The following is a 24,607-nucleotide window of genomic DNA, read 5'->3' on the forward strand; positions in this document are numbered from 1 at the left end:
CCCTCAAAGTTATCATTAAGCAGGTCTACTCTTAGACGTTTCACTGGATGCCCTGGAGGGCTTTTAATCTGAAAAAAATGAGAGATGACAGCTGCACGGATTGACTTTGATCTCCAAAATCTGGTTCCATAAATACAGGAATATAGACATCATTAATACCTGTAACTGTACATGTCCATGTCCTGCAGCAGTACTAAATAAAAGAGTTTGACAAAGCCTATAAAAATAATTCATACAACAGAGGCAAACTGCATACGACAGCTCTTTTCCCCCCAGAGTTTCCCAGCGTGGCCTACACCCAGGCTATCACCAATGTTGCACATGCTAAGTTTAGAGTGTCAGTGCCCCCGAGATAACCCCTCTCTCCGAGGCACTCGGACTATGTTTGCATTTACCCATTGCACTCCCTACTCACTTCGATCCAACACATTTGTACTTCACCCACTGCCCTCCGCCAGTGCAGGTGAAACCACAGGTGGCCAGCTTCTGCTAATCAAATACTCACTGCCATCTGTCCTTTCGTTTAATTCCTCGTCCTCGAAGGTTACAGCTTTTGGTTTCTTCTTCTTCATCATGCTCATGTCAAAGGCGTCATCGTCACCCTCTCCCGGCTCAGTCACCTCACTTTCAATCTTCAAATCCTAACAACGCCAAAGTAAGAGACACACTTTACACTATTGTAGAGAAAACCCACCGGTTCAAGCTTTTAACAGTTTTTTTTTAAATAAAAAGAATCATAACCTCACTCAGTTTATGAGGATAAAAATATCTGGAAACACCTGTGACTAATATGAGCCTGTTGGGCAACAGTCTTGCATGCAACCAGAACACTACATTCAAAAGGCACAGCATTATGATTGTGAGCATCACAGAACATGCTCTGCTCTCCCAAACCGCTGGGAGCAGACGTGGTGCCAGAAATGGCCAGTCTTTTCTCCACGAGGGAAGAGATACTGGATGGCAACCCAATCTGGAGACCCTCCTACCAGTTGGCACACTCGGAGGACTGAGCGCAATCCTACTGCCCACCCTCTGGATCGTGGAATGGTATGAGGAAGACATCAAAAGGAGGAAGAATATAACGTAGTGAGCAAAAAAAGAAAAAAACGGTGCAGATCAAGTCAAGTATAGCACAAATTGGATGCATAGTAAAGCTGCCACTACTCTGTCCCAACCTCAACTTCAGAAAAGATTCCTAACATTGTGAAATTTCCACATCCCACTAGTACCCTTGTTGCTTGGAGAAAGATGGACCATTTGCACTGTGTACCTGCAATCCCTATCAACTCATTTCATGCATGGCCCTTTCAAGACCATTTAGGTATAGATGAGAATATAATTTGGTCTCAGCCTAGCTCACGTCCATCCAGAAAAAAGCCTTCAGCCTCTTCAACACAGCACTCAACTGCTTTTGAAATGATGTGTGTTTTGTCTTTGCTACCCTACCCAGATGTCCATTTCATCTGTTGATCACACTTTGTGAAGAACTCCCATAAATCAACTCCTAAATATGCCAATCTTAAACCTGCACCCCTTTGCCCTACTGTTATGAATTAAATTTGAAGAAATGTTCTGGATTTAACCTTTTATCCCTCATAAATCTACAAGGTCTCCTCTAACAGATTGGCTCAGCTTTCACCAATCATTCCAATAATAAATCCACTCAAGTTACTGACATTAGTTATCAGCCCTACATCGCCTCTCGTCGCCCTTGTCAAGGCCTTGAAGACACACACACACACTTGTCTGGATGAATGCAGCTCCAACAACACTCAAGAAGCTCAACACCATCTAGGACAAAGCAGCCCGCTTGGTTGGCACCCCATCCACCACCTTAAACATTCACTCCTTCCACCACTGGCGCACTGTGGCTGCAGTGTGACCATCTACTGGATACACTGCAGCAACTCGCCAAGGCTTCTTTGGCAGCACCTCCCAAACCCGCAACCTCCACCACCTAGAAGGATAAGGGCAGCAGGTGCATGGGAACACCACCACCCCCAAGTTAAAACTATCCTGACTTGGAAATATATTGCCATTCCTTCACGGTTGCTGGGTCACAATCCTGGAACTCCCTCCCTTACAACACTATGGGAGTACCTTCACCACACAGACTGCAGCGGTTCAAGAAGGTGGCTCACCACCTTCCTAAGACAATTAGGGATGGGCAATAAATGCTGGCCTTGCCAGTGATATCCACATCCCAGGAACAAATTTTTAAAAATGTTGAAGCAGAACAATTCAGGTCTTGACGTGACTTATCCTAGAATTTTAATGGGAGTTTACACTTGGAAGAAGAAAGGGCACATTATAATCCCATTGGAGTGAAATTCAAGATTTGATAGAAGAGTATTTTATCCCACAACATTCATTTTTATCATTTTGTCAGCAAAGTTAAAAGATTTTCAACTGGAACTTCTTGGGAGAGATTGTGCCAGGATGCAGAATGAAATGACACACATTTCTCAGAATGCTGCATGTTTTATATTCATTTCTTTCTTCCCCATCCGCCAGAAAGGAGGATGGCAATCAACTCATGGAGAATGCCTTCTATTTAATCAGCTGTAAAGTTCTCTTGTGTATTGAATTTCCTGATTAAAGGGGGAGCCTTTATCTCAGCAACAGAAGTGAATAATGTGCCAATAAAACACCAACCGTTTCAAGTAGTAAAATGTCTAATCTCAGTCTTTGGAAATCCCCTTTAATAAGCCATCTAAAACACTGGTGGAACTGATCTGTACTTAGTTCAGATACCTGTATATAATCCCCATCTACATTAGTGACATTTGACCTCTGCCTCAAACTGGGAAATCCCAAGCAGTCTCACTCGACACATACCTCACTCCCCCACCCTAAACCACCTCCTGTGGGGATGAGGATCAATTAACTGTGACCCACCCATTGAATGCAAACACAACGACTCCAATCAGCTGGGCCATCACCAGGCAGGACCCCCTCGTTTCCCCCAGATCTTAACCCCCAAAACAAGCAGCAAATCACTTCAAGTCTTCAACTAGGATTGCTCACAACCCAAACACAACCATGCCAAGAGACTGCAAATCATCAACTGCTCCTCATGGGAAGTGCCAAGCAATCAAAACATATGATGGCTTCATAAAATAAACTGCAAATGTCGATTCTCAAAAATACAGTACAGAAACTTTTAGTGGGTACAAAACAAAACTGTTCATACCGTAGATTCATACAATTCTAAAGCACAGGAGGCCACCATTCGTCCCATCATAGCTATACCAGCTTTCTATTTGGTTCCATTACTCTGCTTTCTTCCCACCCTCCCCTCCCATAATTTTTCTTCTCCAAATATTTATCTAATTCCCTTTGAGAAGCTATTATGAATTCATCTCCATTTCGGGAGAACTCACTTTTAGAGTGGAAGCAAGTCTTCCTCGATTTTGAGGGACTGTCTATGATTTTGGGTATTTTTTTTTTTATAAAGACCTCTCTCTTCATTTCTTTGCTATAAATTTATGCCCTCTAGTTACTGATTCACCACCCCCTCTCCATCAGAATTGTTGAGGACACCTCCATTAGATCCCCTCTTAACTTTCTTTGCCCTATTGAAAAGAGCCCCAGTTTCTCAGGTCTCTCCTTATAGCTGCAGCATCTCCTCTTGGTTATCGTCTTAGTGACTCTCTTCTGCACCCTCTCCATAGTCTGGCCTCTATTCCGAAAGAAAGGCACCGAAATCAGAATAAAATATAACTTTCAAAAGGAGAGAAAATTGAACATCCAGTCCATTTTTAAATGGATATTCTCTCTTTCCCTTCCATCCCCCAAAGAGAATATGATGTAGCCAAGAGGACCAAAACAATTTCAGTCTGCAACTGACCACTAGTAGGCCAATCTTCTGGCTTTCCCACCCTCCCTGTGGAGAAACCTCATACTTATGCTCATTACCACTGTAACTCAAATGGAGCAGACTCCAAGTGGACAACAACAGGCTCCCTACCGAACAGCACTGTGGGAGTACCTTCGCCACACGAATTGCAGCGGTTCAAGAAGGCAGCTCACTACCATCTTCTCAAGGGCAATTGGGGGATGGACAATAAATGCTGGCTTTGCCAGAGACGCCCACATCTAATGAATACATTTATTTAAGTAGGCATTACCCCCAGCCCCTGACAAATAAGATATCCACCTATAAACACATAGCAACTTCTAAGTTTGGGGTGGCATTAGGAGATAGCGCTTTTTGGTTTACAAAGTAGAAAGGTTGGAAAGGACTTTCACGAGGCCCAAAGGGTCAACTCACTGAACCCCTCATGTACCCTTAAAACTAACCTTTACACCATCATCAATATCAAAGGCTTTCTTGGGCTTTTTCTTCTTCTTCTTCTGATTGAAGAAGTCCAAGTCATCTAAATCATCTGTTGCATCTATGATTAAGAGAGAAAAAAAATCCGTAATAATTTGAACTTTTCACCCTCACTGTAAATCAGTGAGCTGAATCTTGGCTTTTTCACCCAGCAAAGCAAATAACTAAGGAAATATTTGTGGCAGAATAAATATCGAATCCTGAAACATTTCTTGGCAACTAAATACTACTGCCCAACAGCAGCTTTTCCACATAAATAAAAACAGAAAATGCTGCAAATACAGAGCAGGTTAGGCAGCATCTGTGGAGAGAGAAACAGAGTTAACCTTAAAAGTTGATGACCTTTCATCAGAACAAGTAGTGAGTGATGTAACAGATTTTAAGCAAGTACAAGGGCAGGGAAAAGGGATGGGGAGAGTGGTAGAAAGGACAAAACGACAGGTTGAGTTTTACTCGATACCTGATCAATGAAGGTGAATGAGAGAGAGAGAGAGAGAGAGAGAGAGAGAGAGAGAGAGAGATATATCTTTATAGGGAACTAACTTTACATTTAAAGCAGAGATGCCAAAGGCTCCCCATGGGATACCTGGATGCGGACCATATATTATCTGAATGGTGGCAGATTAGGAAAAGAGGAGGTGCAACGAGACCTGGGTGTCATGGTTCATCAGTCATTGAAAGTTGGCATACAGGTACAGCAGGCGGTAAAAGCGGTAAAAGGTATGTTGGCCTTCATAGCTAGGGGATTTGAGTATAGAAACTATGGCCCCAAGTTTCCACATGATTTGCTCCCGATTTTTAGGAGCAACTGGTGGAGAACGGAGTATCTTAGAAATCGCAATTCTCCACATTTAAGTTTTCTGCAGTTCTAGTCATGTAGTAGAACAGTTTCACTTTTGAACAGAATTTTTTTTCAAAAGGGGGCGTGTCCGGCCACTGACGCCTGATTTGAAAGTTTCCACAGTGAAAACGTACTCCAAACTAACTTAGAATGGAGCAAGTGAAGATTTTTGTAGGCCTGAAAACACCTTGTCTACACTTTAAAAAATCAGGCGTCGAGAACGAGGTGGGGGGGGGGGGGGGGGGGGGGGGGGGAAAGAGAAGGGAAGTCATTACATTCTACAATAAATCCTTAGTTATACTTGTACAAATAATTCCAACCTGAATAAAAATAAGCAAAGAAAAGATTAAATAAACCATGTTCCTACCTGTGTGAAAGTGCTTCAGGCAGGGCGAAGGCTGCAGGAAGCCTCACAAGTTGAGGCAGCCGTTCCCGACGGCTGGGGGGGGGGGGGGGGGGGGCAGTGAGGGCCCGACCGACGGCAGCGGGGGGCAGGCAGTGAGAAGGCTGCAGGAAGCATCAGAAGTTGAGGCAGCCGTTCCCGACGGCGGGGGGGAGGGGGCAGTGAGGGCCTGACCGACGGCAGCGGGGGGCAGGCAGTGAGAAGGCTGCAGGAAGCATCAGAAGTTGAGGCAGCCGTTCCCGACGGCGGGGGGGAGGGGGCAGTGAGGGCCTGACCGACGGCAGCGGGGGGCAGGCAGTGAGAAGGCTGCAGGAAGCATCAGAGGTTGAGGCAGCCGTTCCCGACGGCTGGGGGGGGGCCCTGCCGTCGGTCGGGCCCGTCGGGAAACAGCTGCCTCAACTTCTGAGGCTTCCTGCAGCCTTCTCACTGCTGCAAGAAGCCTCACTGCTGATCACGGAAGAGCAATGTGGTTTTATTAAAAATTTTAAAAAATTGAACAGCTACAAAGAACTACAAAAATGGCCGAGTGCCAATGTTTCCTTCACACTGCGCGTGCGCGAACGCTCCAACGCGCACGCACAGGGTTGCCGGCACGAAAAAAACTCATTTAAATGGTACCCGCCCCCTCCTACTTACAAAATCGGCGCGAGTGGTAGGCTCCGCCCCCTGGGCGCCGCGCCAAGCTGACATCGAGCTGCAAAGCGCTCGAAAACAGAGCTTTTTTTTCAGGCGCCGTTTTCGTGCGAAAAACGGGCGCCCAGCTCGGAGGGGCACCTGTTTTGCCGCGTGTGGAAACTTGGGGCCATAGAAACATAGAAAATGGGTGCAGGAGTAGGCCATTCGGCCCTTAAAGCCTGCACCGCCATTCAATGAGTTCATGGCTGAACATGCAACTTCAGTACCCCATTCCTGCTTTCTCGCCATACCCCTTGATCCCACTAGTAGTAAGGGCTACATTTAACTCCTTTTTGAATATATTTAGTGAATTGCCCTCTAACTTTCTGTGGGAGAGAATTCCACAGGTTCACCACTCTCTGGGTGAAGAAGTTTGTCCTCATCTCAGTCCTAAATGGCTTACCCCTTATCCTTAGACCATGACCACTGGTTCTGGACTTCCCCAACATTGGGAGCATTCTTCCTGCATCTAACCTGTCTAAACCCGTCAGAATTTTACACGTTTCTATGAGATCCCCTCATTCTTCTGAGCTCCAATGAATACCAGCCCAGCTGATCCAGTCTTTCTTGGGCGAGGGAAGGCGAGAGAGAGAGAGAGAGAGAGAGAGAGAGAGAGAGAGAGAGAGAGAGAGAGAAAGAGAGAGAGAAGGCGAGAGAGTATTGGAGCAGGGAGGTCTTACTGCAGTTGTACAGGGCCTTGGTGAGGCCTCACCTGGAATATTGTGTTCAGTTTGGGTCTCCTAATCTGAGGAAGGACATTCTTGCTATTGAGGGAGTGCAGCGAAGGTTCACCAGACTGATTCCCGGATGACAGGACTGACATATGAGGAGAGACTGGATCAACTGGGCCTTTATACACTGGAGTTTAGAAGGATGAGAGGGGATCTCATAGAAACATACAAGATTCTGATGGGACGGGACAGATTAGGTACGGGTAGAATGTCCCCGATGTTGGGGATGTCCAGAACCAGGGGACACAGTCTTAGGATAAGGGGTAGGCCATTTAGGACTGAGATGAGGAGAAACTTCTTCACTCGGAGTTATTAACCTGTGGAATTCCCTGCCGCAGAGATTTGTTGATGCCAGTTCATTGGATATATTCAAGACGGAGTTAGATATGGCTCTTACGGCTAAGGGAATCAAGGGGTATGGAGAGAAAGCAGGAAAGGGCTACTGAGGGAATGATCTTATCAAATGGTGGTGCAGGCTCGAAGGGCCGAATGGCCTACTCCTGCACCTATCTTCTATGTTTCTTTATATAAAGTTTCAATCCATATTAAAAGTTGCTGATACAACTATATTGTAGCATTTTGATATAAGACTTATTTACTAATTAGGGAACATAGCTAATAACTCAGCAACCCTCCAGGCCCACAAAATTCAATGGGGACAAAGCAGCGAACTAGGAATCCAAGTGCAAACAGGGCTCGAGAGCAGTGGTTTGGACACTCTTGATATAAAGCACACATTATAGATCTTGGCCATTGGTCTGGGGAAAAATACTCAACTCACCCACCCATCTCTATCCCCACCAGTTTCAAAATTTGACCCCTAACATAATTATGCAATCCTATGTGATTTATGTTTTGCTGAACGTTTATTTTTTTTTTTTTTAATTGATTTTCTATGCCAATCCATATTTGATATTGCTTCCCTTCGCTTTAAATGAAAACCTACCACCTCCTAGCATTATGGAGTCAACTACGGATTGGGTCCTTTATCTATGCCGTGCGTTTCCACTGATGTTCAACACTTCCGAGAAATTACTTCGAAGGGATGCTAACTTCGAGGATTCACTGCCAGATATTAGAAAGGCCTTCTTTACTCCGTGATGAAAGATCAGCCAGGCAGAACAGTAGAGACAAAAACAATGGGGTTGTTCCAAGATACAGTTGGCTGCCACAGTGGGAGAGTTAGGATACTAGACAGATGAGGTAACATTTTATTTTCTTAGTTATGCTATTACCACTCTTCTGTGTCAATAGATACTCGTAGAAGTTAAATAAGAAACTAGGTGAGCTGTTACAACACATTGACTCTTTAGGAAGACATTTACAAGCAGAGATGTGCTTAAAAGAATTATTGTGTGTTTTCCTACAAGTCTGGACCCAGGTAGAACCATGTGGTTTTACAGACTATCCTTATTAATATCTGCGCGTGAAGTCATGAATGAAATAAAATTTCTCCATTTGACATCAACACAAGACGCATAATCAGTAAAGCACTGGGTTTATAAAGATTGCACTGGGTTTATAAAGATTAAACCAATGTTTGACCAGAAGTCAAAAAGGTTTCTGCATTTACTTTTTAAGTTTCCCAGCACTGGTATATGAGTTTCTGACTGCAACTTATTTTGCCGTCATTATATTGCAGTACTTTGCAAAGCTACTGCATCCAAATGAAGCAAGACTCAACTCATGATGCGAGATCCCGAAAGCCAATAAAAGGCATCCCTGGCCATGCTGGGCACTGGCGGGTGCAGCTCTCAGTGCACTCACACGGCCAGTGATGTGATCTTTTATCTTGCTGGGCTATACGACGGACATCCCAGAAAGTTTGTGACCAGAAACTTGAGGTGTATGTGTGTGATCTTTGAACAGCTGTACTTGCAGTAACGTGTGTTGCTACCAATGCTCTGAATGCACCCCACTGCGTAAATGGAGCAAATTCATAGAACCAGCCCCATCACACAACAGAACTGCTTTCACTAGGTGTTGCAATGAGTGTGTGTCTGGGCAACAATACCTGCTATACTTTTCCTTAAATCCATGTGACAACCTGAGGTTTTGGTTGGGCATCAATCCTACTCGACCAAGCTATTTATTATGCAATTTTGTGATTAAAAGGTCTGTGTACACCATACGAAGCTCAGCATGATTTCTTCCAATGTTAAATGGAGCAATGTCAGGGGTCTCCAAGGTTAGAACCTCAGAGGCTATTACTTGACAAGAGACTGTACCACCACTATAGATTTATAAAGAATTGGACGACTGGACATGTACCAGGTGAATGGGGCCAGATAAAGCTGTGCAAGTACTTTTGTTACTCCACCGCATTGCTTCATGGAATATTTAAATAGAACCACACAAAAAGTGAATGCAGAAAATACTGCTGGTCAGACAATTTGGCTTTCATCTCAAATCTCCAGGAAGCACCCGGCCTTTCAAAAGATCAGTAAGCTGACTAGACATTCAGCCCAGTAACAAAGCAGATTGTATGTCATCACTGTTCTGAACAGAAAAAAATTCCATGGGCATGAAAGGAAATTTTAACCTGATAACTAATGGATAGCAGATTACAGCTCAAAGAAATTGCAGTGAACGGCTCTTTTTCATTAAAAAAAAGCTATGAAATCTACAACAGATTCTGAAGGAATTAAAGACATGTTGCAAGACTGAGGAGTTACAGAGCCTGGCTGTTCTGAATAGAAAATAGAGCCTCTTAATATCCTCTTGAAGCCATAATTATGCAAAGCTTGATTTTTCTCAAAACAAGTCAGATGGGTGTACCATTGGGGTCGAGTTATCTGTTCACAATTCGATCCACTGCACAGCAACAATCACAGCACTGGTTCAAGGGAAAACACTGCAAGTGCTACGAGTCACTCTCTTGCGGTGAGAGAACAAAGGACAACGTGTTGTCACATTTGGGACGCTAACTTTTGAAAGTTGAAAAAATTAGCACCAGGTGTTAATGATTTTCAGCTTTCCATAAATTCGGTGTTTGCGCTCAAGAAAGGAAGTGGAGCATTAAATCAAGAGCGCCACTTCCTTCGAGTGCGAAAGGGTGCAGGCGGGGCATTAGTGATGAAGCACTACATAATGGATCCGAGGCTCCTTTCCTCCCTTAAAGGGAAGGACCATCGCTGCACTGGGCCCAGTGAGCTGGTCCCCGACGGCAGCCTCGATCTGGCAGAGTGCTGGGCTGATCGATCGCAGCCCAGGAGAATTAAAAAATGTAAATAAAAAACATTTTAGAAATTTTTCTACTTATCTCGGCAACCTCCCCTTTAACGTCCGTCCCAAAGCTCCCGGCCTCTCGAACAAAGCCTCCTGCAGCTGTCAGTGTTTTCGCCCGGCGATGCTGTAGGGGTCGGGACTGAAGTTCCGGTCCGGGGCGATGCACAAGACAATGATGTTACGATCTCCGGGTGCAGGAAATCGTGGCGCAACATTTTACCGCCGCCACAAACCTCCCAGCCAAGTTAGCGGGAGTCGTTCATCTCACCACGCCCGGCCGTTCAGTCGTTAGCGCACCGCTATCGCCTCCTGGAGGCAATAACAGGGCGCTAAGGAGGCCAATTTCTAGGCCGTAGTCTTTTAAGCATTTTTATATGAATTCAAAATACGGTGCCTCCCACATGTGCTCTTTTAGTGGTCCGAGCCCAGTAGCTGCAGTACAGGTTCCAACAGGACGATGCCTTGCTTATGCTGACCGACTTCATCTTAAACCCTCCTGCCCAGCAGGGCGTTCGGCGCATACATGCTCGTAAGCATGAGTGGAGTTCTATCCCAAGCCATTAAAGCTGAAATATTCGGAGAGGAAGGGCTTGAGGGCCAATATTTTCAGTACATTTAAATAGCTGGGGTGTGAGTTTAAAAGTTGTCCAGGATGTCCAAGGGACCTGATGACGACTTTATTGAATCTGTTGTGTCTAATGTAGCCACCCCATTCAGGGATCTCGCATTGCTCCTCGATACTGACAGGACCCCAGCTCTGGAGCTATACTGAAACTTCAGCACAGCTACAAAGCAAGGTTAAATCTGCAGTAAATATACACCCTTCAAAAAGAGACACTCAAAATTCAAATCAGTTTTGCTCCTCTCTAGTGTCCAATTAGACTTTACAAACTGAATTCCAGTTAAATTTTTTTAAATAACTTTGAATACTGGGTTAAGAGGAATTAACCTACCTTTCTTCTTGTTGTCCTCTTCGTCTGCCTCCGGAACCTTCTCCTCGACGGTCTCAGCTATTACAGCTTCCTTGGCCTCTGTCGCAGGCGCTTCCTCTACCTGCTGTTCGGTGCCATCTTCTTCCAGCATGAAAGGCTTCTTCTTTTTCTTCTTCTTCTTGGTCATAGTGGGATCGAAAATCATCTGTTCGAGGGAGATAACAGGTATTGGGTCATTCAAGGTCTCAGATACAGTTAGCAAATTTAAAAATTAGATGATCCGTTCTCAGAAATTAAAAATAAATTAAATCTAGCTTGAGCTACAAACGAACGCTGTGCTCCTGCAAAAGATCCATGCTATTTTGTACTTGAGCAGATAATAGTTTTTTCTTAAATGTCTATTTAAACTTATGGTGGAGTCAGGTTATACTGATAAATTTGACCAACTGGGACCAATACTTAACTGGAGGAGGGCTAATTTTAGCAAATTGAGTTGGGATCTGGCCCGGTTAAATTGAAATCCAAAGACTGGCAGGCTGAAATGTAATGGAGCAATGGGTGGCCTTTAAAGAGGTGAGGGTTTGGGTACAGTCTAGATACATTCCTACAAAGGGGAAAGGGAGGGCAACCAAAGCCAGAGCTCCCTGGATGACGAAGGAGTTAGAGGGTAGAATAAAAGAGAAAAAGGTGTATGACAGATGTCAGCTTGATAATACAAAGAAGAATCAGGGTGAATGTTAAAAGTGCAGAGAAGTGAAAAAGGAAATGAGGTGCAAAGAGACAGCATGACAATAGATCGGCAGCTAACATAAAAGGGAATCTAAAGGTATTCTATAGAAATATTAACAGTAAAAGGGTTGTCAGTGGAGCACTGGGACCGATTAGGGACCAAAATGGAGACCGGTTAGTGGAGGCAGAGGTAACGAATGAGTATTTCACATCGGTGCTTACAAAGCAAGAGGACTTTGCCAAAGCTATGGTAAACGAGGAGGTTGCTGGGACACTGGATGAAATACAAATGCATAAAGAGGAGGTACTAGAAAGGCTGGCAGTACTTAAAGTGGATAAGTCACCCGGTCCGGATGAGATACATCCTAGGTTGCTGAGGGAAGCAAGGTTAGAAATTGCAGAGGTGCTGGCTACAATCTTCCAATCCTCCCTTGATACAGGGTTGGCGCCAATTAGGAGGATTGCACATGGTACACCCTTGTTCAAAAAAGGGAAGATAAACCTGGCAATCACAGTCCAGTCAGTTTAATATTAGTAATGGGGAAGCTTTAAGAAACAATAATCCGGGAGAAAATTAACAGCCACTTGGACAAGAAATGACTAATCAAGGAGAGCATGCACTGATTTGTTAAAGACAAATTAAGTTTGACGAACTTGATTTGAGTTTTTTGATGAGATAACGGGGTGGATGAGGACAGTGCAGTTGTGTATATGGACTTTCAAAAGACATTTGATAAAGTACCACATATTAGGCTAGTTAGCAAAATTGAAGCCCATGAGTTAAAAGGGGCAGTAGCAGAATACAAAATGGGCTAAGGAATAAAAAAATAGTTGTGGTGAATGGCTGTTTTTCGGACTGGAGAGGTGTACAGTGGAGTTCCCCAAGGTTCAGTACTAGGACCACTGCTGTTTTTGATATACATTAGTGAATTGGACTTGGGGATACAGGGCAGATGAAATTCAATGCAGAAGTGAGGGGTGATACATTCTGTAGGAAGAATGAGGAGAGACTGTACACACTACATGGTACAAGTTTAAAGGGGGTGCAAGAACAGAGACCTGGGGGTGTTTGTACACAAATCTTTGAAGGTAGTAGGACAGGTTAACAAAGCAGTTCATAAAGCATTTGGGATCCTGGGCTTTATAAATAGAACCATAGAGTACAAAAGCCAGGAAGTTATGCTGAACCGAAATAAAACACTAGTTCTGCCCTAGCTGGAGTATTGTCCCCAATTCTGGGCACCACACTTGAAAGAGCAAGGCAGCTTTGGAGAGGGTACAGAAAATATTTACAAAATAGTTCCAGGAATGAGGGATTACAGTTACTTGGATAGACTAGAGAAGCTAGGGTTGTTCTCCTTGGAGAAGAGATAGCCAAGATGAGATTTGATAGAGGTGTTTAAAAACATGAAGGGTTTAGATAGAGTAAATAGAGAAACTTTCCAATGGCTGAAAGGTCACTAACCAGAAGGAACAGATTGGTAAAAGAACCAGAGGAAAGGTTTTTATGCAACAAATGATTAGGATTTGGAATGTACGGCTTGATAGGGTGGTGGATACAGATTCAATACAGGAGTGATGTCCAAAATCCGGGAACCTCGGGACCGAGGACACAGATTTAAAGGGATTGGCAAAAGAACCAGAGGTGACATGAGGCAACCTTTTTGTAAAGACAGCCAGATGCTGTGATCTGGAATGTACTGCTTGAAAGGGTAGGTGGGGATGGGATTAATTGGACAACTCTACCAAAGAGCCGGCACAGGAATAATGGACTGAATTGTTCCGTGCTGTATCATTCTATGATTCGCTATAACCCCCAATCGGTACATCTTGCATACTATCTTACCGTGCATTCACAGCGTTGAAACGGGTTAGGGAGGAAAGTTAAAGTATGGAAGGACTGGGGAAAAGTTCCTGGAGTCTTGGAGGACTGGGAGCATTGAGAGGGGAGGGGGGGGAGGGGAAAGAGTCTGTGGGTGAAGCAGCCCTGGATCTGTAACAGCTAAAAACTAAGCAGGAGGCTTTTGGCTTAGCAGTATTAGGGAGGTCCTGTAAATGCTAAATGCTTTGAAGTGCCGTGACTGTTATTTAGAGGCAACTGCAACTCATGCATGGGAAAATCCCCAAAAATGCAGCAACATGAATAAGAACATAAGAAATAGGAGTAAGGCATTCAGCCCCTCAAGCTTGCTCCACCATTCAGTAAGACCATGGCTGATCTTCTACTTCCACTGCACTTTCCTGCACTATCCCCATATCCCTTGATTCCCTTAATATTCAAAACTCTAACAAAAGCTGCAAATCGGTTTTTGGCGGTAGTTAGAGAATGTTGTCAAGGATTCTCAACCATTTGGCTTCCGAGGTACCCCCTCCCGTGTTATAGAAATTCTGCGGACCCCCTGTAACCCAACACGAGCAGCTTTTCTGTATAAAAATTAGTTATACAATTAGCACATATTTTTGTTTTACTTAATATGAAACTTGTTGCTGGTGAGAACCAAAAATCACGATAAAGCCTTCAACTATTAACTCAGACTGAAGATGCTGAAGCAGTTGCACCGAATCCAGATTATTACGGCCTTACCGCAGGCCCAGAGATGGGAAAGTCTCTTCCTCTCCCCACCCCAACCCACCCACCCCACGGTCACTTGGCACGCGCACGCGCTCCACTGATGGCGCACCCTCCTCTTCTCAAACACCAGAGAAAAAAGAGTTTATTTTCAAACACGTGAACAACTTCCAACCAACATAGGGATAAGCCGCACAAGGGGTAAGAAAAGAACATAAGAAAAAGGAGCAGGAGTAGGCCATTTGGCGCCTCGAGCCTGCTCAGCCATTCAATAAGATCATGACTGATCTGATTTTCGTCACAACTCCACTTCCCCGCCCTTTCCCCATAACCCTCCAATCCCTTATCATTCAAAAATCTGTCTATCTCCACCTTAAATATATTTAATGATCCAGCCTCCACAGCTCTCTGGGGCAGAGAATTCCAAAGACTCACGACCCTCAGAAGAAATTCATAAGAACATAAGAATAAATTCCTCCTCATTTCAGTTTTAAATGGGCGACCCTTTATTCTGAGACTATGCCCCCTAGTTCTAGATCCCCACGAGAGGAAACATCTTCTCTGCATCTACCTTGTCAAGCCCCCTCAGAATCTTACATGCTTCAATAAGCCTCAGACTTCTAAAGTCCAATGACCAACTTTTCTTCATATGACAACCCCTTCATCTCAGGAATCAACCTTGTGAACCTTCTCTGAAGTGCTTCGAATGCATATATCCTTCCTTAAATAAGGAGACCAATACTGTACGCAGTACTCCAGGTGTGGTCTCACTAACAGTTGCAGTAGGACTTCCTTACTTTTATACGCCATAAGGGTTGAAAGGAAGGCATGCGCTACCTTGGGCCACACAACACCGGACTAACTCCGATTACCTGGCCCACATCTCAAGTTTTAATCCCCCAGAAGAGAAGTTATAACTCCCACTATTTTATTTAAGAGTTAAAAGTAGTGAGTGGTTTTTGAACGTGAAAGCAAAAAGGCTGGATTTTTTTTTAATTACCAATATAAATACTGCTGTAAAAATTCGTGACACTCAAAGGGACTTGTCCAACCAAACAAATGGTATCCAACAGCAAGAACCTGAATTGACTGCATGTAGTCTTTGTATCGCTCAGACTATTCCCCTCATCAGTAGTCTCTTCTGTATAGCGATAGGACAAATCAACTGGCAGACCACCTGAAATCGGGGACACCTCGCTGAGAACCCCTGGTCTAGGATACATAGGAACAGGCCAATTAGCCCCTCAAGTCTTCCGCCATTCAATGAAATCATGGCTGATCTGTGACCCTTTGGCCCATATGCCTTCAGTTAACAAAAACCTATCGATCTCAGATTCAAAAGTAACAATTTACCCAGCATCAATTGCCATTTGCGGAAGAGAGTTCCAAACTTCTACCACCCTTTTTGTGTGTAGACGGGTTTCCTAATTTCACTCCTGAAAGGTCTGTCTGTAGTTTTTAAACTATGCCCCCTAGTTCTAGAATCCCTAACCAGCGGGAATAGTTTCTCTCTATTTACCCTATCCGTTCCCCTTAATATCTTGAAAATTTTGATCAAATCACCCCAAATCTTCTAAATTCTGAGGAATGCACACTAGTTTGTGTTATCTCTCTTCGTAATTTAACCCCTGGAGAGCGGATATCATTCTGGTAAACATACATCATTGTACTTCCTCCAAAGCCAGAGAACTCACTGCTCTTCTTTGAATAGTGCCATGGCATCTTAAATTAACCTGAACTAATGGAACAAGCAGAAACGGGCTTCAGTTTAACAGCACTGCCAAGAGTTGGGAGTGCCGACAGTGCAGCACTCCCTCAGTACTGCAGTGAAGGTCAGCCTGGATAATGTGGTCATGACTCAGGCAAGCGTGCTATCAAGTGAATCTAGATACTATTAGGATTGATCACCAAGCACAGCTGTGATGCCCCTATTAGCCAAATGGTGTACTAGAACTCAAGTGTTTAGGCTCACAGAAGAAGAATGGGCACTTGAGTGGCAGCAGAGGATCACTGTCACTGTCTTCACTGGCTGAAATTTATAGTGCGGAACACACTACTCCATTGGTACCCCTGTGCACTGCAGACGACATTAAACACAACTGAAAACCTCCTTAAACTTGAAATTCTCCATTAGAATACAAATTAAGGCAACAATCTTCATGAAAAATGAAGAAAAGATTTTCTGAATTTGTGACAAATTTGTCCATTTTAAAAACACAAATGCTTGCACACCAGTTATTTGTTTTGTTTGATGAGCTGAAGGAAGGAATTGCGACAAATTAAAAAAACACTAAAGGGAAGATAATAATGCAACATGCATTAACTAGCATTTATACAGCGCCTTTAATGTTGTACAATGTAAGCTTCTTAAGGTGCTTCATAGGTTTATCAAACAAATTTTGACAATGAGCCAAAGGAAGAGATACAGGTATTGGGTTGGGTAACCAAAACCTTGGTCAGTACATAGGTAGGTTTTAAGGAATGTCTTAAAGGAGAGAGATGGAGCGGGGGAGAAGTTTCGGGAGAGAAGTCCAGAGCTGAAGCATGGACAGCTGAAGGCATTGCCATCAACGGTGAAGCAAAAGAAAAGGCACAAAAGGGCAGAGTTGGAGAAACAGAATTCTCGGAGGGTTGTAGGGCAGGAGGAAGTTTCAGAGATCGGGAGGGGTGAGGCCATGGAGGGGTTTGAACGCAAGGTGAGAATGTTTAAAATTGCAGCGTTGGTGGACTAGGATCCACTGTTGATGAGCGAACACAGGGGGTGATGGTTTAGTGTGAGTTCTGATACGAGCAGCAGTTTTGGATGAACCCAAGTTTATGGAGGGTGGAAGATAGTTAGCCGGCCAGGAAAGCGAAGGAACTGAGTTTGTGGTGAAAACTTCCCAATATTTAATCGGAGGAAATTCTGGCCCATCCAGGACTAGATGTCAGACAAGCAGTGTGACAACAGAGGCAGTGAATGGGTTGAGGGAGGTGCTAATGAGGTAGAGCTGAGTGTCATCACCATAGACTTGAGCTGAAAAATCTAGACTGACAATCCAGTGCAGGACTAAGGGACTGCTGCACTGTCGGAGATGTCACTTTTTGGATGAGACGTTATCTCTATGGCGACATTATCTGAAGACATGAGAAATAGGAGGGGGCCAAAGATAGATCCTTGGGAAACTTCAGAGGTAACGATGCGGGGACAACATATATTTATACATGTATAGTGCCTTTAACATAATAAAACGTCCCAAGGTGCTTCACAGAAATTTTTCTTTTTACATCAAGCCATACATGATGATGTCAGGTCAGATGACTAAAAGCTTGGTCGAAGAGGAAGGTTTTAAGGAGCATCTTAAAGAAGGAAAAAAAAGGTAGAGAGGCGGAGGGGATTCCAGAGCTTAGGACCTAAGCAGCTGAAGGCACGGCCGCCAATAGTGGAGCAATTAAAATCCGGGATATTCAAAACGCCAGAATAGGTGGAGTACAGTTCTCGGGGGATTACAGGGCTGGATGAGATTAGAGTTAAGGAGGGACAAGGCCATGGAAGGATTTGAAAATAATGATGAGAATTTTAAAATCGAGGCATCTCTTAACTGGGAACCAATGTAGATCAGTGATGAGCGAACGGGACTTGGTGCGACTTGGCAAAGTTTTGGATGACCTCAAGTTTACATAAGAACATAATAGGAGCAGGAGTAGACCATTTGACCCCTCGAACCTGCTCTGCTATTTAATATCATGGCTGATCTGATCAAGGACTTGGCTCCACTTCCCTGCCTGCTCCGCATAACCCTAGACTCCCTTACCGCTCAAAAACCTGTCTATCTCCACCTTAAATATATTCAATGACCCAGCCTCCACAGCTCTCTGGAGCAGAGAATTCCACAGATTTACAACCCTCAGAGAAGAAATTCCTCCTCATCTCAGTTTTAAATGGGTGGCCCCTTATTCGGAGACTATGTCCCCTAGTTTTAGTTTCCCCTATGAATGGAAATATCCTCTCTGCATCCACCTTGTCGAGCCCCCTCATTATCTTGTATGTCTTGATAAGATCACCTCTCATTCTTCTGAGCTCCAATGTGTATAGGTCCAATCCACTCAACCTATCTTCATAAGTCAACCCCCTCATCTGCAGAATCAACCTAGTGAACCTTCTCTGAACAGCCTCCAATGCAAGTATATCCTTCCTTAAATACAGAGACCAAAACTGTAAGCAATACTCCAGGTGTGGCCTCACCACTACCCTGTACAGCTGTAGCAGGACTTCTCTGCTTTTATACTTCATCCCCTTAGAGGATGGAACATGGGAGGCCGGTCAGGAGTGCATGTTCAATAAACTTCAGGAGTCTGCATTTGGATGAGTCCCTATCTGTAATTTGAAATTCGACTGCTGATATCAAAGATATATCCTTGAGAGTCAAGCCTTTTCACCTCGAACCAATCCCAATCTTTCTGAACTTGGAAAGTAAGCAGAAATAAATCTGCAAAGTACAAAGTTTCTTCGGAGTCTCCCACTGTTTCAGAACAATGCAACCAATAAATATGACTCAGTAGGATCCTTATGATGCCATGATTTCAAGGCATAAGAGGATTTTCGCAGCCAAATTCATCCCCAACTGTTATGAGTGCTAAGTTACGCAAACACAGGTCTGTCAGTCTCACATTTAGAGACTACTGGTCATGAGAGGAATGGGAAAAACCAAGGAGCCCGTATGATTGTCTCTATCAACAACCTTACACAACCACATTCAGGTTCTGGCCTTGGCTCAGTGGTAGCACGCTCGCCTCGGAGTCTGGAAAGTTGAGAGTTCAAGCCCATTTCAAAGACTCGAGTGCCTAATCCAGATTGACACTTTAGTGCTGTAATGAGGGAGTACTGCACTGTTGGAGGAGCCGTCGTTCAAATGAGATGTGAAAGTGATGCTCCGTTTGAGCCGCTCATGTGAATGTAAAAGATCCCATGGCACAATTCAAAGAGCGGGAGAGTTCTTAGTGTCAAGGCTCATATTTTATCTTCAGCCACCATCACTAACAATAACCTGAATTTATCTAGCGCCTTTAACGTATGTCCCAAACGCTTCACAGGAGTGATTTCAAACAAAATTTGACACCGAGCCACACAAGGAGCTATTAGGGCAAATGACCAAAAGCTTGGTCAAAGACGTACGGTTTAAGGAGCAAGTTAAAGGAAGAGAGAGAGGTAAAGAGGCAGAGAGGTTTAGGGAAGGAATTCCAGAGATTAGGGCCTTGGCACGTGAAAGCACAGCCACCAATGGTGGAACAATTAAAATACGGGATGTGCAAGAAGCCAGAATTGGAGGAGCTCAGAGATCTCGGAGGATTGTAGGACTCAAGGAGGTTAGAAAATAAGGATGAGAATTTTCAATTTGAGCTGTTGCCAGACCAGGAGCCAATGATGGGTGAGCAGGACTTGGCGTGAGTTAGGATGTGGGCAGCAGATATAAGCTTGTATGAAGTAAGCAGCCTTGATGATTAAACTGATGAATATTTGTGGGACCTTACTGTGCATAAATTGGCTGCTGCATTTCCTTGCATTACAACAGTAACTGCACTTCAAAATTACTTCACATTTTAGACAATCCCAAGATTGTGAAAGGTGCAAATTTTCACTTTTTTGTTCCTAAATAGATCTGCATATATATGGATCACAGGATTAGGAAAGATACTTTCTAGTAGCGGAAAAAGATGTTTCCTTTTCTACAGTATTTACATTGCAGGAAAAGGAGAAAATTGAAATGTCTTTCTAAAACAAAATTATGGTTCCCGTGACATCCAAAGCAGATTGAATCTTGATCTGTGCTGTTAGCCAATTTGACCTGAAGCACTTGTTCCAAGTGCTACAATTGGCTACAGGGAGTAAGAACATGATACAGGATGCTTAAGCCTGCTGGAAAAAAGTTTTAAAAAATTTGTTCCCAAGATATTTACTGCCCAATCCCCGAGTTCCAACAACAACTTGTATTTATATAGCGCCTTTAATATAGTAAAACATCCCAAGGTGCTCCACAGGACACAACATTGGTTTTTTACTCCAAGCCACATAAGGTGATACCTGTATTAGAACAGGTGACCAAAAGTTGGCCAAAGAAGTAGGTTTTAAGGAGTGTCTTAAAGGAGGAGAGGCAGAGAGATTTAGGGAGGAAATTGCTCCAAAAAGATGGTAGTGGGATGTCTTCTTGAAAAATTGGGAGTTTCAGAGGGCATTGAAGGCCACCTCCAGGTTCCCTTCCCTCAAGGGCTTTTAGGCTAATCCAGTATCTTTTACGGTTCCTTTTTCTTCCAGCCCACCAGGTTTATTGAATATAAATTCCAGAATTTGCCCTCAGTGGAATTTGAACTCAATCTCTGGGCTCTCTAGTCCAGGGCCACTGCCAGACATTAGGGCAAGGACAGGACCAGTGATAGCTGTGGCTCAGTGGGTAGCCCAGAATCAGAAGTGGGTTCTAGCCCCACTCCAGAGACTTGAGCACAAAATTAAGACCAACACTCCAAGTGCAGTACTGAGGGAGTGCTGCACTGTCGGAGGTGCCGTCTTTCGGATGAGACGTTAAACTGAGGCCCCGTCTGCTCTCAGGTGGACACAAAAGATCCCACGGCCATTACTTTAAGAACAGGGGGGGTTGTCCCCAGTGTCCTGGCCAATATTTATCCCTCAACCAACATGACTAAAACATGTTATCCAGTCATTATCACATTGCTGTTTGTGGGATCTGGCTGTGTGTAAACAGCGTTTCCTACATTACAACAGTGATGACACTTCAAAAAAGTACTTCATTGGCTGTAAAGCAATTTGGGACGTCCTGAGGTGGTGAAAGGCGCTATATAAATGCGAGTTCTTCGTTTCTTTCGACCCTGTGAGCAGCGGGGAGGAAGGAACCTCTGAAACTGAAAGCCCAGCAAAAAGTACTGATGGGGAAGGATGGCAAACACAGCAGGTTGAAGAAACCAAAATGTGGCAAAAGCATTAGAAATGCGGCGAGTGTGTGTGTGAGGGAGCAGCGGGCTGGCTAGGCCTCAGGCCTCCACCACGCCACTCCCAGCTCCTCCCCTACCCCTGCGCCCGGCCGCCGGCTCGCACACGCGGGTCCCCACAGCAAATAAAGCCCGAGGCCTTGTCTGCATTCAACAGCAGCGCGAAAGCCCCAAAAACCGACCTCATCTCCAGACATGGCGGCTGGGCAAACTCGTCCTTGGCTCGGGTGCCGGGGTTGGGAAGGGTCTTTGGGCTTTAGCCGCCGCTCCCTCGCTCACCGCCCGCCGCCTCCTGTCACCGCTAAAGAACGTGCCGCCCGCCCGCGCCCGCACTCGGTGTGGCCAGCTCCCGCCTCTCTGCACTCGCCATTGGCCAGCCGCACGCCACTCCTCAACGCTGGTTGGTCGGCCTCGCTGCCTGTCAATTCACGTCACGGCGGCTCGCTCGAGCCGACGGCGTTCATTGCATCACCCGGCCTCGCCTGCGCCTGCGCACCTGGCCCAGCATTACTGCGCAGGCGGCTGCTGCCCTGTTGGCTCTTGGTTGTTGTAGTCTTTCTGTGAGTGCTGTGAATCAGCAAGAGCCTCGACGACTGCCCTGGAATCGGGAACGATAGCATAGTGGTTATGTTACTGGATTAGTAATCCATCATAGGCAGTCCCTCGAAATCGAGAAAGACTTGCTTCCGCTCTAAAAGTGAGTTCTTAGGTGGCTGAACAGTCCAATGCGGGAATTATAGTCTCTGTCAAAGGTGGGACAGACAGCAGAAACATAGAAAATAGGTGCAGGAAACATAGAAACAGAAACTAGGTGCAGGAATAGGGCCATTCGGCCCTTCGAGCTTGCACCACCATTCAATAAGATCATGGCTGATCATTCACCTCAGTACCCCTTTCCCGCTTTCTCTCCATACCCCTTTAGCCGTAAGGGCCATCTCTAACTCCCTCTTGAATATATCCAATGAACTGGCATCAACGACTCTCTGCGGTAGGGAATTCCACAGGTTAACAATTCTCTGAGTGAAGAAGTTTCTCCTCATCTCAGTCCTAAATGGCCTACCCCTTATCCTAAGACTGTGTCCCCTGGTTCTGGACTTTCCCAACATCGGGAACATTTTTCCCGCATCTAACCTGTCCCGTCCCATCAGAATCTTATACATTTCTATGAGATCCCCTCTCATCCTTCTAAACTCCAGTGTATAAAGGCCCAGTTGATCCAGTCTCTCCTCAGATGTCAGTCCAGCCATCCCTGGAATCAGTCTGGTGAACCTTCACTGCACTCCCTCAATAGCAAGAACATCCTTCCTCAGAGTAGGAGACCAAAACTGAACACAATATTCCAGGTGAGGCCTCACCAAGGCCCTGTACAACTGCAGTAAGACCTCCCTGCTCCTATACTCAAATCCCCTAGTTATGAAGGCCAACATGCCATTTGCCTTGTTCACCGCCTGCTGTACCTGCATGCCAACAATCAATGACTGATGAACCATGACACCCAGGTCTCGTTGCACCACTCCTTTTCCTAATCTGCCACCATTCAGATAATATTCTGCCTTCGTGTTTTTACCACCAAAGTGGATAACCTCACAGTTATCCACGTTATATTGCATCTGCCATGCATTTGCCCACTCACCTAACCTGTCCAAATCACCCTGCAGACTCTTAGCATCATCCTCACAGCTCACACCGTCACCCAGTTTAGAACATAAGAACATAAGAATTAGGAACAGGAGTAGGCCATCTAGCTCCTCGAGCCTGCTCCGCCATTCAACAAGATCATGGCTGATCTGGCCGTGGACTCAGCTCCACTTACCCGCCCGCTCCCCATAACCCTTAATTCGCTTATTGGTTAAAAATCTATCTATCTGTGATTTGAATACATTCAATGAGCTAGCCTCAACTGCTTCCCTGGGCAGACAATTCCACAGATTCACAACCCTCTGGGAGCAGAAATTCCATCTCAACTCGGTTTTAAATTGGCTCCCCCGTATTTTGAGGCTGTGCCCCCTAGTTCTAGTCTCCCCGACCAGTGGAAACAACCTCTCTGCCTCTATCTTGTCTATCCCTTTCATTATTTTAAATGTTTCTATAAGATCACCCCTCATCCTTCTGAACTCCAACGAGTAAAGACCCAGTCTACTCAATCTATCATCATAAGGTAACCCCCTCATCTCCGGAATCAGCCTAGTGGATCGTCTCTGTACCCCCTCCAAAGCCAGTATATCCTTCCTTAAGTAAGGTGACCAAAACTGCACGCAGTACTCCAGGTGCGGCCTCACCAATACCCTATACAGTTGCAGCAGGACCTCCCTGCTTTTGTACTCCATCCCTCTCGCAATGAAGGCCAACATTCCATTCGCCTTCCTGATTACCTGCTGCACCTGCAAACTAACTTTTTTTTGGGATTCATGCACAAGGAAGGTCGGGTGGCACTGTTTAATGTTTTTTTTTTTCTTTTTGTTTTGCAGATGAACTCCAAAAAGAGTTTCATGCACAAGGACCCCCAGGTCCCTCTGCACTGCAGCATGTTGTAATTTCTCCCCATTCAAATAATATTCCCATTTACTGTTTTTTTTCCCCAAGGTGGATGACCTCACACTTTCCGACATTGTATTCCATCTGCCATACCTTAGCCCATTCGCTTAACCTATCTAAATCTCTTTGCAGCCTCTCTGTGTCCTCTACACAACCCGCTTTCACACTAATCTTTGTGTCATCTGCAAATTTTGTTACACTACACTCCGTCCTCTCTTCCACATCATCTATGTATATTGTAAGCAGTTGTGGTCCCAGCACCGATCCCTGTGGCACACCACTAACCACCGATTTCCAACCCGAAAGGGACCCATTTATCCCGACACTTTGCTTTCTGTTAGCCAGCCAATTCTCTATCCATGCTAATACATTTCCTCTGACTCCGCGTACCTTTTATCTTCTGCAGTAACCTTTTGTGTGGCACCTTATCGAATGCCTTTTGGAAATCTAAATACACCACATCCATCGGTACACCTCTATCCACCATGCTCATTATATCCTCAAAGAATTCCACTAAATTAGTTAAACATGATTTCCCCTTCATGAATCCATGTTGCGTCTGCTTGATTGTACTATTCCTATCTAGATGTCCCGCTATTTCTTCCTTAATGATAGCTTCAAGCATTTTCCCCTCTAAGATGTTAAAT

General features: G+C 44.8%; 1 protein-coding gene across 1 annotated transcript in view; it reads right to left on the reverse strand.

Moving 5' to 3' along the window:
• Positions 1-21,770, reverse strand: part of eif2s2 (eukaryotic translation initiation factor 2, subunit 2 beta) — a 57,625-nt gene extending 35,855 nt beyond the window's left edge. The window contains exons 1-4 of the mRNA XM_070896411.1: positions 21,608-21,770; positions 11,168-11,351; positions 4,303-4,397; positions 506-641 (exon numbers count right to left, since the gene is read on the reverse strand). Of these exons, the coding sequence (XP_070752512.1) occupies positions 506-641; positions 4,303-4,397; positions 11,168-11,351; positions 21,608-21,622 (430 nt within the window). The 5' untranslated portion in view covers positions 21,623-21,770. The remainder of the gene's footprint in view (positions 1-505; positions 642-4,302; positions 4,398-11,167; positions 11,352-21,607) is intronic.
• Positions 21,771-24,607: the final 2,837 nt, after the last annotated feature.

This window comes from Pristiophorus japonicus, chromosome 12, assembly GCF_044704955.1.
Source record: "Pristiophorus japonicus isolate sPriJap1 chromosome 12, sPriJap1.hap1, whole genome shotgun sequence".
Lineage (NCBI taxonomy): Eukaryota > Metazoa > Chordata > Chondrichthyes > Pristiophoridae > Pristiophorus > Pristiophorus japonicus.